We start from the raw sequence: 16,556 nt of genomic DNA, 5'->3' as shown, positions 1-16,556 counted from the left end.
ACAAGTGTCAGAAAGGCGACGCTGGGCACAGGTGCCATCCCGATTTCGCTTGCCCCAATAAGTCTTCACAAGCTGAGTATCGTGTCAAAAGAAGGAGACGACGTTGGCATGGGTGCCAGTCACCGAATTTAGTTTGGTTTCGATTTCACTTGCCTCAACAGTTCTTCGCAAGCGGAGTTTAGTGTGCAATGAAGGAAAGGTACGCATAAGTGGGCTGGCTACTTGGCTTGCCGGGTCTTCTCACGCACAGCATATTTCCAAAGGTCTCGGTCAGAAGTCATTGCCTCGTTGAGGCCCAATGTTCGAAGGTGTGTGTGTTCTTGTCATTGAGTTCAAACATCACTTTCATAAAAGTGGCACCATTCACTTGCAATCTTCCATAAAACCATGACTTGCTTTTGAGCTGTTTTGTGTTCAAATGATCACAAAACTATTAATTTACCTGGAAACAGGTGATGATTGATGAAAGAAAGATTATGAAAATGGGAATAATCTACTTCAACAAATTTTGTCTGTCCCATGGAAGCCTGAAAAAATGGACATTAAAACATTGATGATAATGATGGTGGTGGTGATGATGATGATGATGATGAAGATAATGGTGATGATTATGATGACAATGACAATGATGATGTTGCTGAATATCAAAAAACTAATCAATAACTTACATTAAAACCGTTTTAACAGTTCTTATAGTTTTCTTGTGATATAAGTGTTTTAGCATTCTGTAATTGTTTTTCCTTGCTTTCATAATGTTACCATGTCCCAAAGTATTTTTCTTTACTGTTATCTTTCAGATTCGTGTGCGAGCACTTGATGGTGACCTCCAAACTTTAAACCGCAAATCTGCAACTGCTGTGGTCACAGTTAATATTCAGAGAAATTTATTTGCCCCAAGCCTGACACAAAGCACTTTTACAAAGACTATTAAAGAAACTGATGTCCCTGGTTCAGTTGTCCTACAATTACAAGCAAGAGACAATGATGTAATGGTATGGATCATTTTTCTCTTTATTTGTTCCTTACACTTTTCAACTTCTATTTCATATAGAAAAATATGAAATTTTAAACAACTATGCTTTGTCTGTTGAATAAAGAAGTGCTAATAATTTTCAATGGTTTGAATTATATATATTGGCTGAAATAACAAAAATTTCCTGCTGGTGCTAATTGTAACTGTGATGGGTTACCACTCTGAAAACATATTAGTGATATATATTTTATACAGAATATTTTACAATTAAAAAAATTATATTATAGTTTTTTTATAAAATGTAGAAATATAATTTTGTAATACATTTTTTTTTCCTTAAAACATTTTATGTGCAAAAACATTGCTTTTTGTTCTCAAATATATCTTGAGCATGAAAAGATCACTGGACTATGGTAAAAGTCAATGTTTCCCTTGGTTATTGTCAAGGGTTTAAGAGTCCAAGCCAAGAGTGCCAAATTCATTTTGATTTTCTGGGCTGGACTGAAGCTTTACCTAGTTCATGCAGGTCAGATAAGGACAGTTATTTGTAAAGAAATTATTTGTAATGTAAGCCAAAATAAATGAGCAAAAGGGAAAATAAAAATTATAGCAATTTTATTAACAATAAAGGAAAGTCTGTGAAGAAGTGTTTAAGTTTATGTGTAGGGTTGTGTGGGGAAAAATCATTCACGAGGTACATATACATACATACATACATACATACATACATACATACATACATACATACATACATACATACATATATATATGTATATAAGTATATAAGTATATCAAGAAAACAAAGTCAGATATTATCCAAATGGTAGTTCTTGAGAAGTCCAATCATTCATATTTCTAGAATTCATCCTGGCACACAACATGTACATGAATTTGAAAAACAACTCATTTCTCACAGAGTGTACAGATGAAACCATGAGAAGACAGACCACATCTTTTTGTATATAGATTCATAAGCTTTCTCTTTGGTGATTCAGGTAACATAAGTTATCCTAGGGTGCACTGATATGACTAATTAGAACTGGTGTTGATCATGATTCTGAACATATGCTACCAACATAAATTTTACACAGAATATTTTAAAATTCAGTGATGAGAACAACATTGCTCTTTAGAAAATTTAGCTAGAGGTTAAACTATACATTGCTGTAGGCTGGATCTGGCCTGCAGTCTGTATGTTTGACACTTCTGTTTAAGTTTAACAACAGAATATACTTTCGAATCATAATTTTTTCCCTTTTCTTTTTTTTTTTTTTTTTTTTTTTCAGGCTCCATACAATGTAGTAGAATACAGTTTTGAGTCACCATCTTCACTATTTTCACTGGATCCTTTAACAGGAACTATCAGTGTCAGACAAGAAATGCCACAACAAACAGTCTCTCCAATTCGAGTATGTGTGTTACTGTTTCTTTGCCTTTTTGTCTGTTTTAGAATGTATCTTTCTGTCTTATACTTGCACTTGTTTAATTAATAATAACACTTCTGGCAGCATATCTCTTTGTTACAGTAACTTAGTAACACACATTTTTTTTACCTGAAGCAGATACTCATCAATTCATAAATAAAATTGTTTATCTGCATGTTTATCTGCAGATGAGAAGTGGTCTGGTCCACTACTAATAAATGGTGGACCTAGCGAGGTACACTGTTCAGGCCAGTCCCACAGAGATGACAAAATACGTCGTCATAATGTGGAACATAACAGTGGCAACAAGGATGCCTCCCACTGTATAACGGTGTTGTTATAACAGTGGTAATGAGGTTACAAACGCTTGTAGGAGTATCGAAATGGAAGACCTACATTCAAGAACAATGAAGGGAAGTTTAAAGGATTCAAACTCTGACACAGAATTGAACTCCACACAGTGAAAAGTAATATATACGATGAAATATATATAAAAAAAGATTCTGAAGAAAAAAATAAACGCCAACAGAGAATTGAACTACACACAGTAAAAAGTAATATACACACAGTGAAAAATATATATATAAAAAAAGATCCTAAAGAAAAAAACATGTCTGATAAAACTGGAACTCTACACAGAACTGAACTACACACGGTGAAAAATAATTCTGTGTGAAAGAAAAAAAATAAGTCCATTTGAAGGATTTATAAATCAGGTCGCTATATGTAGTAGTGCTTCCAGTAATGTAGACTTGGTACTACCTGCAGTATTTTGAAAAAGAAAATATGGTTCTGTGTGGAACAAAAAAAGGATAATGGTAATAAGTCCATGTGAAGGATTTAATAATTCTGTGTGGAAGAAAAAATAATTCTGGCAGGAGAAAAAATAATTCTGGCAGGAAGAAAAAAATGAATGAAAAAGAATTTACGATACATTTAAAGCGAGTCATACTAGAAGATTTCAAATGTAAGCAAATATTATCTGTTGAAATTGAAAACAAACCAGTTGCTAAGAAAGTTAAAATGGACAAAGAAAACACAAGCCTTTTTGTGATTGAGGATATTAAATAAGTCCTCCTTGAAAAGACTCCAGATGAAATGTTGATGGAAGTGACTAGTGAAGAACACGTAGAAAATTCTGAAATTAGAGAATCTCAGCCATTTGTTACAGGAAAAGGCCCTTCTACTGAAAATGCTTCATTGAGGAATCGTACTATTGCATACACTTTAAAAGATAATGAAAGTTTGCAGGTAACTGATCCAGTGTCTGCCGAGAAAAGTGTAATGAAAGGAAAAGTTGTAGAAATGAAAAATATATAATCATACCTTGATGCTGTGTGGACTAAGATCCCCATTGACAGGCTACTGGTATTTATAGAGTGTTAAATGCTTTTGGTATGCAAATTAGGGACTCCTTCATAGAGTAACTGCTGCATTTGTTGAGTATATAAGCAGTTTGGCTGCTTGTTTCTATGGAGTTTGTCAAAGTGATGTGGATACCTCTGATAAGATCCCACTAAGGTTTGAAAATCGATGGAAGTTGTTCATTGTCTTTTTAGTTTGCAGAGAAATGGCTAGAATTTGCCTTGTTTATAATGATACCACATGCTACGTATATATAATAATGCTGTGCAATTTTTGAAAAAAAAAAAATAATGTGTTGAAAGAGAAAATATTTATATATATATATATAGATATGTTTCTTGTTAAAAAAAATCTTATAATTTAAGAAATTCTTTTGTGTTACAAAATTTTTAATCAATTATCATTATTATTATTATTTTATAATCTTTTTCTATTTTATAAAACAATTTTTTAATGCAGTTGAAGGCATATGCTTATGATAAAGGTAATCCCAGTCGAAAAAGTACTTCAGCAGATATAATAATCAATCTGTTAAAAGACAACTATCCACCTGAATTCATTCAACCAACAGATTGGGAATTATCAGTAAATACTGGATTGGCTGCAGGGAGCGTTTTAGTCACAGTTCAAGCAAGAGATAATGATACAACTGTAAGTATAAAATATATAATTGTCTTTTAGAATGTTCACTAGTTGGTGTACTTAGAAACAAATTTATATCTTTAACTTGAAGTTACATTTACTTAAAGATCATAAATTGTTAATTTAAAAATAACATTAAGCATATTAAAGTCATCTCTTTCAAGGAAGCTGAACATAAAATGCTTTATTGGATAATGGTATTTTATAGTTAAGTATGGTTCTGTTGGTTGCATGTTTTCTTAAATATATAAAGATACAAGATAAATTTATGAGCATATGTGTTTTGTAAAGGTTCTTTTTTAGTATTGCTGTGTAAGGTAGAAACTGTGACTAAAACAAATGTTTTTCTCTATAGTTAGAAAAAGGAATGGATTTGACTAGCTAATATTTATTATTGCTTCAAGATGGTCAGGTGGCAGAATTTATTATTGCTTCAAAATGGTCAGGTGTGCCAAGCAAAATACTTAGCAGTATTTTGTCCATTTGCACATTCTGAGTTCAAATTCTGCTGAGGTTGATTTTTGCATTTCATCCTTTTGCGGTCAATAGAATAAGTACCAGTTAAGCACTGGGGTCGATATAATCAACTTACCCTCTTCCCCGAAATTCCTGGCCTTGTGCCAAAACTTAAAACCAATATTCATTACTGCTCCATTAAGATCTGTTGCTCATTTTCTGACCACAGAGATAATAATAGTTTACAGTTATATGCAGTATGCACAGAATTACATAGAACTAAATCAGTCTATCTAGTTTTCTTAAAAGTACAAATATTGTCCATATAAATGATTTAGTAGAAGCATTGCTTACGGTTAAGAGAAGGATGAATGGTAAACTTACATGTGTGTGCTTTTAATGATTATTTATTTGCACTTTCACTGTGAACAGTAAGCACCATGAGTAAAGCGAATGTTTTTGCCTGTGACCAGAGAAAGAGATTGATCAGGATAGTTTCTGCAGTTATGACTGTTTCATCAGGTATTGATTACTCCTCTTCTGACCACAAAGAGAATAGTAGCATATATAAATTAAGTTATATTCAAGATTGTATGTGCTATAACAGATACTATTTTCTCTTTGGCCATGGGAAGATGGACTAATTTCTGATGAATTTGTTATAAATATCGAAACTAGTGAGATTGATCCTTCTTCCTGGTCACAAATGGAAAAACCTATTTTTATCCTTAATGTCTGCTTTTCACAATAAAATTTTAAAATGTATGTTTGCTAAATGTACATGCTTGTAGATTTATCTCACATCTTTATCATAATGTTGTTGGGTTAATTAATAATTAGAGTGTCTAATTTAGAATTTTGATAATTCAAAATTTCTACAGCTGTGAATACTGACAGCAAAAAACAAAAATCATTTTATTTAAATAAAGGCGAGTTCAAAACAATTTAGGCCAGATCTTACTAGATTGATTTCTTTCAAAAAGAAACAAAGCAATATTTTGATGGTAAGAAAGGTATAATCAATTGAATCAACAATCGTCTTTTAACTGGCAGTTAGTTTATTTATTTAAAAAAATATGGTACTGTTTGTGCCGTTCCTCATTTTCAGTTTTGGTAATAGTGATGGTTTTACTTAGTTATTGAAGAACATTAACAGAGTAAATGAAATAAATAGGCTGCTACCAGGCATCAGAACAAAGAATGTGACTTAGTATGTCTGGAACATCAGTACATTTGAAATGGTGCTTCATAATATCCTCACAAAGTTTATTCCAAAATTTTGTGGAATCCATCTGAGTTATCTTAATTCTGAGTTTTCTACGTTATATGTCACTGATATTTTTATATCCACTTCATTATTTCTTCAATCAAACTTCATTGCAGTTTCCATTCAATGACATACGATATTCAATTATTGGTGATGATAATGCAACTGAGTATTATAGCATCGATAGCCAATCAGGAAGAATAACTACAAAACGAACATTAACAAGTAATATTCCCCAGCACCGGGTATGTATTTAATATCTTTGTATTCTACAAAATACATAACATTATGTATGTATGTTTTCTTTTTTTTTAATTATTATAAATCTTCCACTGAAGAGGGAGTTGGTTCCCAACAAAGATACAAGGCTCCATCTTTGGGATGTAGTTAACACAGACAAGTTCACATTTGGAACTTGAGAAAAGTCTTGTATATTTTTACTGTTCCACTCACAGATTGGACTTGAAATGTACGAATCAACTGGTCAATTTCTCTTTCTGAAAATCCCAGTTTATCCAAAATCTCCTTTAAGCATCTGTGTGAATCTAAGCATGTATGTATGCATGTATGTATGTATGTATGTATGTATGTATGTATGTATGTATGTATGTATGCATGCCTGCATGCATGCATGTATGTATGTATGTATGTGTGTATGTATGTATGTGTCTATATATATATATATATATATAGCAAAACAGGAAAATAGAAGTTTTTTGTATTATTTAATCTCCATTACATGTGTTTGATTGGCTAATAGGAATTACAACGATTTATATATTATACAGCTATGTGAAGGAATTTCTAAAGAATTTCTGTATGACATATAAATCTTTGTAATTCCTATTAGCAAATGAAACATGTGAAATGGAGAATAAATAATACCAAAAAAATTTCCATTTTCTTGTTTAGTTATTCAATAACTCTGCAAGTAATATTTCCATAATTCTCAATTTTAATATGAGTTTTGATTTACATACAATAGTAACTATGGATATATACTGATTGTAATGATGGAATAAGCAGATGTGCTTCAAGAAGTAATGGTTGGGAGTTACCTTAGCTCACTGCTTGTCTCTCTGTCTGTCTTTCTGTTTCTTTCTGTTTCTCTCTGTCTCTCTCTCTCTCTTTCTCTCTCTCTCTCTCTCTCTCTCTCTCTCTCTCTCTCTCTCTCTCTCTCTCTCTCTCTCTCTCTCTCTCTCTCTATCTATCTATAGGTGCAGGAGTGGCTGTGTTGTAAGAAACTTGTTTCCCAATCACATGATTCCTTACAATGAAGGAACTTTAAAAAAGAAACCGTGCTTATCCATATAATTCTTACATTTGCACTGTAGCTCATAACTGGTAATACTACTCAGTATAGTGGTTAATTAAAAAAACTATACAGAAAGCAGACTGGATCATAGAAATCTTTGTAGAGCTCCAAACATAACAGTAACAGTTGTACATCTACTTGTACAGTTAATTTCTGCTATATATTATGTATGTATGGGCGCAGGAGTGGCTGTGTGGTAAGTAGCTTGCTTACCAACCACATGGTTCCGGGTTCAGTCCCACTGCGTGGCACGTTGGGCAAGTGTCTTTTACTATAGCCTCGGGCTGACCAAAGCCTTGTGAGTGGATTTGGTAGACGGAAACTGAAAGAAGCCCGTCGTATATATGTATATATATATATATATATATGTGTGTGTGTGTGTTTGTGTGTCTGTGTTTGTCCCCCTAGAATTGCTTGACAACCGATGCTGGTGTGTTTATGTCTCCGTCACTTAGCGGTTCGGCAAAAGAGACCGATAGAATAAGTACTGGGCTTACAAAGAATAAGTCCTGGGGTTGATTTGCTTGACTAAAGGCGGTGCTCCAGCATGGCCACAGTCAAATGGCTGAAACAAGTAAAAGAGTAAAAGAGTATGTATGTATGTATGTATGTAAGTGTGTGTGTGTGTGCATGCATGCATTTATGTATGTATGTATGTATGTATGTATGTATGTATGTATGTATGCATTTATGCATGTCTGCTATATATTCTTCAAGTGTAACTTAAAAATGGAAAACTTGATTGATTCAGAAATTTATGATTCTCTTATTTTCAATTTTATTTCTCAAGATCCGTGTTAAAGCTGCCAATTCACGAAATCCTTCAAGCTCAGTTAATCGTGTGTTGCTGGTCTTAGTACTTGGAAACACTAGACCTCCATCTTTTCAGTCAGGTACTGAACAACTCACTGTACTTGAGACTCAATCTTTGGGGAAGCTTCCTTTGCAAATACGTTTGTTGGATCCAGAAAATGAGGTAAAAACATACTGGTATTTTTTTGTTATAATTTACATCATGAATAATAAATGTACAATTCATAAATTCAATACGGTTTTAAACCTCTTTGCTTCCATGCAAAGTGTGAGGGTGTGATAACCGCATGAATAAGATAACTGTCAACAAAGTGAAAATTCAGTGATTTCTGTCTTGTTACTACTAAGATCACTTCACTATAATTCTTAGATACTTAGATGCAATTCTATGATACTTAATTCTTAATATACAAGTTCATCAGTTTTGTAGTTAACTAGTGTAATCAGTTAATTACAGTGCTGCACTCAGTTTTTCCTATTTTGATAGCCACATTGGCATTAGGAAAGGCATCCAGCTGTAGAAACTCTGCCAAATCAGATTGGAGCCTGGTGCAGCCATCTGGTTCACCAGTCCTCAGTCAAATCGTTCAACCCATGCTAGCATGGAAAGCAGACATTAAACGGTGATGATGATGATGTTGATGATGATGATGATATAGCTTAGTGCAGTGGTTCCCAAACCTTTTTGAGCTGCCATCCCTTTGGCATCCAAACCACCACAGAAATACACCATTTTCTGCAGCGAATTCGAAACAACTGCATTTCACAAATAGAACTTAACCTAATTAACCCATTATTTAGTTGTTTTTACATCTTTTGCCCCTCCCCATTTTAGCCACCCCATTACTGCCCCCACTTTTCTTTAGCACTCCACCCACTGGATCTATTCACCGCTCCCAGGAGTGCGGTACTGCTCACTTTGGAAACCATTGGTCTAATGTCTATCCAGAATGAGATTTCTCTCTTACCCACTAAACACAGTAGACTTGAACACTGCTCTCCTATATGCTTGGGTTCAGAAAGTAAAAGATGAATTTTAAATTATGATAAAACTGCTTTTTTATTGATTATCATTTTTTATTCTCCAAAAATCGTTTTATTGTATTCTTCATATTATAGAAACACTTGCAGATAGCAGTTTTTAAAATTTGATTCTCACTAATTCTGAACAGAAATTGTATTAGGGACAAAATGACTTGCAGGTTCAAACAGGGTAGATCTGTCAGATTATACATTTTCAAAATTATCTTTAAATGCTCTCAGATACATGAGTTACAGAGTACTACAGCTAGCTAAAATGTTAACAGTTTGTATCCTCTCTATATTGTTTTGTGCCCTTAGCCAAGACATAACACACAATAATCAAATTCAACTTGCTAAAAGTACATACCCCAAGGAAGAACAATTCACTCCATTAATCAGTAGTAGTTCTATAAGCCTGGCAGCTTCTCTTAAAGATGAAGCACTCCGTTTATCCAGAGAAATTGATCTGGTGTTGGAATAGCAGTACACCTGTCAGAGTTTGCAAGTGATACAAGAACAATTAATACAAGTATATTTACTAAACCATGGATGAATGAATGAATGGCTATTACCTACGATGAACTCCACTGAAACACAAACATATACACACACACATCTCATTAAAGAATATGCATATAAATGCACATACATGCAAGTACAAGTATTTTAAAGAAGTTATGGTTCTTAAAAGGAAAATGACAACTACTGTCTGAGATTTTTCAAATTCTGTTCCTAATTTTGTAATTGTGATATGGAAGTCCATATTTAATCTTTTGGCATTCAGATTCTTCGGTCAAATGTGATGCTTATTTATTCCCATTGTTTTGAATTAGTCATGAATCATCTCATAGTTTTGAGATAGCGATGTAATTATTTATTTTTCTTAGAATGACAGTATAGGGTATGTATGAAAGGCAAAATCTAACTGGTTTGAACATAAAACAGGTAGAATATTTTGGCCAGATATGACTGGTTTAACTGTTTATCATTTAATACTTTAATAGTTTAAAGTATTATCATTTAATTTTCATATAAATAAATATTTCTCCTCACCACTAAATTCCCCACTACCACAATGAGGAGATTCAGCAGGCTGCATATAACTGTTAGTTTTATGTTGTTAAAATTCTTCCATTCTGCCATTCTTGACATCTTGTTTTGCTTCCACTGTCCATGTAGAAGGTAAGTAAAAAATAATTTAGTTAAATAAAAATTAAGCAAACACCTAAAACAGGATAAATACTATATATTTTCATAAACAGAGACTCATGGATTTACTGTTAAACTTTCAGCTCAGTACCATTAGGTGTATGGCTGGTAAGCTGTTTTCTGTTAAAGTAAGGATTCTTGACTATGGCAAAAAACTTTCTTACGAGGTTAACTGAAGAATGTAGAAAAAGAAAAATGTCCAATCAAGAAGCATGACAAACAGGAGCTGCTACTAGTCCACTACTTTATATACTCCTCTACAGTTCATAAATTAGATAAATGAATAAAACTGATATAATGCTCTATGGTATTTTTTCTATCTTTTATGTAGCATTGATTATATAATTTTTCTTTGTCACTGAATATATTAAATGTTGCTCCTTTTTTTAAATTATTCCCAGGGTGTCAGTTGTGAAATGGCTTCACCAAATAATTATTTCACCACTATGCCCAATGGCTGTGATATCTATCTTGTGAAACCTCTTCTGGATGACCCTTCCAAACCTTCAGAATACAAGGTATTTATATTATATTACATTGTTCTTTTACCAGATTTAGTCATTGAACTTTGGCTAATCATATCAACTCTGATACTTGGCTGTATACCCTATACTCTTCCAGATGTCAATCGTCACCTGTTTATCTGTTTCCAAGTAAGGTATATTTCCGCGTGGTCAGACATGTTCTTGCAGAACATTGGAAACAAACAACACTGCTTGTATGACATCAGCCGTGATGGATTTATAATACTGTACATTTCGAATAATATATATATGTGTGTGTGTGTGTGTGTGTGTGTGTGTGTGTGTGTGAGAGAGTTAGTGTAACCTTATCTTGACATCATATGAAGGTTGTGGACAATTGGCAAGAGGAAGGGCATATGACTTGTAGAAGATTTTCCTCTACAAATTCTGTCCTACCCATGCAAGCATGGGAAAAATGGACATTAAAATGATGATGATGAGGAGGATGATGATGATGATGATGATGTTACTTTTCTTCAAGTGTTTCTTTTTTTTATTAATGCTAATATGTATTTTGTTGTTTCATTTTCTCGTTTCTCTAGTTTGTTCTATTGGGCAAGGACTTGGGTGCTCCTTCACAGAGAGCCACCAACAACATAACTGTGACAATTTTTGTTGAAAGGAATAATTATGCACCCCAGTTTGTCAATCTACCAAATAATATTACTACAACTGTTTCTGGTAATCAATTATATACAGTTACCGTGTCTGACCGGGACAATGTGGTAAGAAGTTTTGTAGTGACTTTGCATTATTCATTCTTGCTGATTTATGTGACATCCCACCTTAACTCCATGTAGGACGTCATTCAATGCCAAATATACAAACAAGTGATATTTACACACACACGCGCGCACGCTTGTGTGTGTGTGTGTGTGTGATTGTGTGTGTGCATGTATATGTGCATGAGGTTATAGATATATACATACCTCCATAATGCTGATAGCATCAGGTACCCAAATATAAAATTATTACACATACACACACACATGCATGCACACACACATGCATGCACACACACACACTCATATATATATAATACATGCATATTTTTGATATAAAATAAGCTTCTTCACAATGTCTGTCTAATTTTACTCACAGAGTGTTAGTCAGTCTGAGGCTAGAGTAGGGGCCACAAACTGACCCTAATCCTAACCTTAACATGTACTTAAACAACGCTATTGCTTTATACATAGAATAAGCATATAATGAGCCACATAGAGATAATGCAATTAAATATTGTATTTTAAATTAGAAATAAACTTTAAATGCTATGTAGCAGTGATATTAATACATTATGTGTAATAGTTTTCCTGTTAAAAATATCAAATTTAATCTTAAGAAAATGAAAGATCAATCAATATTGATTAAATAAGCAACCTCTGTTTTTGTGTCTAATTATGTTACTCTATCATTATAAGTAGCAAAGAATTTCTTTACTGCTACTACTAAAAATTTCATAACAATGTAGATGTGCTATGCCTTGATTTCCTCTTAATACCCAGGACAGCTAAAGCCTACATGATAGAGTATAGATGAAGCATTCAAAATAAAATCACTTAAGAACTTTGACTTAGTTTCAAAACTTTTCTATCTTCTTTCAGCAAACATTCTCACGTAAACCAGTCCAATCAATAATAATACATATTTAATACATTGGTTTGTTGCATTTCAAAATTATACTTATAATATGTCTCAAGCAGTGTAATGTCCAGATGACTTAGATCAAAAGATATTAGATCATATAGCAAACATGAGAATTCTTCAACTCTGAAGTTTTCTCTTTTGAACTTCTGTTGCTGTATCTCATACCTCTTAATTGGGTAATATAATAGTATTGAAGTTCTGAGTATAAAACTACAATGAAACAGAACAACTTTAAATTATACAGTCTTCACCACCTGTGCAATAAACTCTGCATATTTTGAATTCTTATAACACATCTAGATCCTTTGAAGCTTATGTTTTCAAGTTACCTCTGTATCATATACACTATAAATATAGGTACATTTTGTAATGTGGTATTTTGTAGTGGCTGTTTTCTATGGAATACAAAAGATGGACACTATACAAGATTTCTTATTCATATTATTTGTTTCACTTTCAGAAACCCTTTAATGATGTCTCCCTATCTCTGATTGGAGATGACCAAGCCCCAACCCTCTTTAGTATTGATTCTTCAACAGGAATAATAACAGTACCAAGACAAAATGATCTTCAGCAAGATAGTGACAGTCTTTATAAAGTAAGTTATTCACTTGATATGCTTCTTTATTTCATATTGCAAGAACTGCAAAAGTTGACTAATTTTACATTTTTTTATCTCCCCATCATAAGGGAGTCAGAAAGAGTCCCATTTTTATTTCTGCCTTTCTGTGTATGGGTGTTACAATAAGTCAAGTAATTCCAAGTGTTATTTGAAACTAGAATAATAAAATTAACCAAAAGTTTTATAGTTCTATATGTTATTTTAATTGTATCTTTATTTTCCAGTTGAGGATCCTGGCCAAAGATGGAGGTTCACCATCACTGACCAGTACAGCTATGCTCCTTATCCAGATAAACAAGAATAGAAACCCTCCAGCATTCTCACATAGAGATATATCTGTTAGCATAGAATATACAACTCCTGTTGGTCAAATTGTAGTTGATGTCAATGCCACTGATCCAGATAAGGTATGTATATGGTGGTTGTTGAATAACTACTGAGTATAACCATCTTTTATATTTTCTTCTGCATTCCATTTAGAATATAATATCTTTCTGTTGTGCACCTCCCATGATGACAAAGACATACACTAGTATGGCAAAACAAAAGGTTTACCTCCCAGACACTGATGATACTTTATCAGGTGGTGGAGCTGCATGGATGAGTTTCACCCATATTACACCTCTGTGTAAACAAATGAAAAAAAAAATGCAAAGAGTGATATTTTATTGTAACAAAAAAAAAAGAAAAAAAGATCCACTACCTGTTTATGATTCCAAGAAGTTCAAATTTTATTTTTAAAAATAGGTCCAAAAATTACATGCAACAAATTTTATCGTGTCAAACATTTAAGCAGCATGAATGTCCATAGTTTGTTGAGAAAAGTTAGTTGATGTCTTATACAGTATCTTCATATTTTGCTTTACTAACTATTCCAATTTGCATTGTCCCTTTATTTAGCCAAGCACTCCTAATTCAGTGGAGTACAAAGCTAATTGGAAAGATGGTGCATCAACGTACTTTTTCCTGAACCAACAAGATGGTACTATCATGTTGAAGAAACCATTGCCTAAAAATGGAGCATCTGCTTTTCAGGTGAGTAAAGTATTTCAAGCAGTTCTTACATGAACCTTTTATATATTTTTTTCCTTTATGTTATTATTTCATTGTGTCTCTTTCAATTAAATTAAAACACCAATATCTAATGAAGAAATAAGTATTATAATTAGCAACCGAATCACATTTTGAAACAATTTCTCTTTAGAATTTAATATTTTTCCTTTTAAAAAAAAAAATTTCAGTTCTTTATAATTATTAAACTAATAACTGTATGAGAAACTTTCTTCTTAATGTTCAGACTTTTCAAACTAGTATATCCTGATAGATGGTTACACTGCATATGTCAAACTAGCATATCCTGATAGATGGTTACACTAAACAGATTGGATGTTTTCATACCTTTTACTATAAGAGAGATATTTTCTCCATGGTAACTGCAGTGTATTTGCTTTTTAGCAGCTGAAATATGTCACAAACATATTTTAACTAACCTAAACTTTGCTTATGTCTAAACACTGCTTTGTGTTAACATTTCATTAGCATGTCTTTCCTTAAGAGTATTTATGATAGGAAAGAGTCTATTACCAAATAGAAAGCACAAACATACAAGCCAAAGGGGAAAGTCCTTTTATAATTGCTTGACTAGCTAAAAATTGTACTCAAATAACACTTTTTTCATCTTAAAAGAAAGGAAGAAAACATTAAACAGAGTTTGAGGTGAGTGTGCTAAGCGGTGATAAGTAAAAATGCAATATTAATACCAGTTCAAATATGCAATAAACATGTTTGGACTTTTAAACAAGCCATGCACTGTGTTTTCTCATGGAAAAAATTTTTTGCTGTTGATATATGGCATAAAATACACCCAAATCAATTCACACCACTGCCTGTCTGGAGTGAGGAATGCAAACATTTTGGAATAGTTATCTTCTCTTCAGTCACAGAAACCTGGCAGTAGCACTGATAAGAGAGACAATCTCTCATGTTTTTCCAGTCAACATATGTTGGCTGGCAGTACAAATTGACAGCTCATCATAATTAAATTACGGAGTGAGTGCAGTAAGTGGTGATAAATAAAAGTGCAATATTGATATCAGTTTGAATATGCTAAAAGCATGTTCTGGCTTGTAAACAAGCTATTCACTGTGTAGTCTAGGTCTGCTCAATCAGTACTGATTCGAAGCTAAACAACCATAACAAAAGCAGAGTATAAACTTAGTTTCTTTCTTTAGCTCTATCTCATTCCACATTGTTATCAACCTCTTAAATAAAAAAGAAAATGAATATTTAACAAATACAAGTTCTCTCTCACTAGCATAACTCTCAGGGTTTTTCAAGCATATAATCATCACACTCTAAGGTGATAGGTATATCATATATAGTATGTATAAATTTATGGCACAAAAACATATATAGAACTATTTCATGTATTTAAAAATATGATATATAAGTTTGTTCATTTATTTAGCATCCATATTTCCTTATTAGCATAAGTTGGACAGGGACATATTTCTGGGAGGATTTTTTTAAAACTAGGCACTCTTACTGATGCTAAACTTTACCAGATTTTCAAGTTAGAGGTATTTTATTTTGTGGATCTGGAAAGGCAGAGTGATCAGTCATAGAATCAACAAGGAATGTAAATATTATTCACCATTTCCCACAACCAAAGCTGGGGAATGTCAACATTTATGCACAGTCACGTGTGCATACATAAAACACAGACACATACAGATATGGTTGTATGCAGCGGCAGTCAAAACTGTGGGACTGAGAAGTTTGCTTCTTAACCACAAGGTTTTGGGTTCAGTCATATTGTGCAGTTCTTTGGGTTAGTGATTGAAAGACTCTGAATGAAACCACACAGAAAATTATGCCCGGTTGTATATGCAACTGCCCATACTTTGTGCAGTGGAAATGTATGTAGGTTGCATAATCTGAATTTATTCTATTTGTGCAGCACCATTGCAAATCAGCAAATTGTTTTTACACTATCTATATATAGTTCCGGTTAGAGGTTTCAATTTTGTTTTTGGAAGTGACATGAGTGCATGATATTGTTAAAGTGCAAATATAGCGATATATATACCTTCTGCTTTTGTGATCACTTCTGGGATGATTTTATTCCACCCATCTCTGAGATACATTGTGTTTTTTATCACAGCTTCTGTCATTTAAATAACACATGTACTCTTAAATACATAGTATTGGTAATGTTTATCTACATACATATATATGTTATGCATATATATATATATATATATATATATATATATA

General features: G+C 32.9%; 1 protein-coding gene across 1 annotated transcript in view; it reads left to right on the top strand.

Moving 5' to 3' along the window:
- Positions 1–16,556, top strand: part of LOC106874390 (uncharacterized) — a 280,957-nt gene that overhangs the window by 96,174 nt on the left and 168,227 nt on the right. The window contains exons 47-56 of the mRNA XM_052968226.1: positions 798–992; positions 2,260–2,382; positions 4,222–4,413; positions 6,244–6,372; positions 8,233–8,418; positions 10,889–11,005; positions 11,554–11,736; positions 13,119–13,256; positions 13,505–13,687; positions 14,181–14,315. Of these exons, the coding sequence (XP_052824186.1) occupies positions 798–992; positions 2,260–2,382; positions 4,222–4,413; positions 6,244–6,372; positions 8,233–8,418; positions 10,889–11,005; positions 11,554–11,736; positions 13,119–13,256; positions 13,505–13,687; positions 14,181–14,315 (1,581 nt within the window). The remainder of the gene's footprint in view (positions 1–797; positions 993–2,259; positions 2,383–4,221; positions 4,414–6,243; positions 6,373–8,232; positions 8,419–10,888; positions 11,006–11,553; positions 11,737–13,118; positions 13,257–13,504; positions 13,688–14,180; positions 14,316–16,556) is intronic.

This window comes from Octopus bimaculoides, chromosome 5 (genome assembly GCF_001194135.2).
Source record: "Octopus bimaculoides isolate UCB-OBI-ISO-001 chromosome 5, ASM119413v2, whole genome shotgun sequence".
Lineage (NCBI taxonomy): Eukaryota > Metazoa > Mollusca > Cephalopoda > Octopoda > Octopodidae > Octopus > Octopus bimaculoides.
This window is presented reverse-complemented; position numbering and strand designations above follow the sequence as displayed.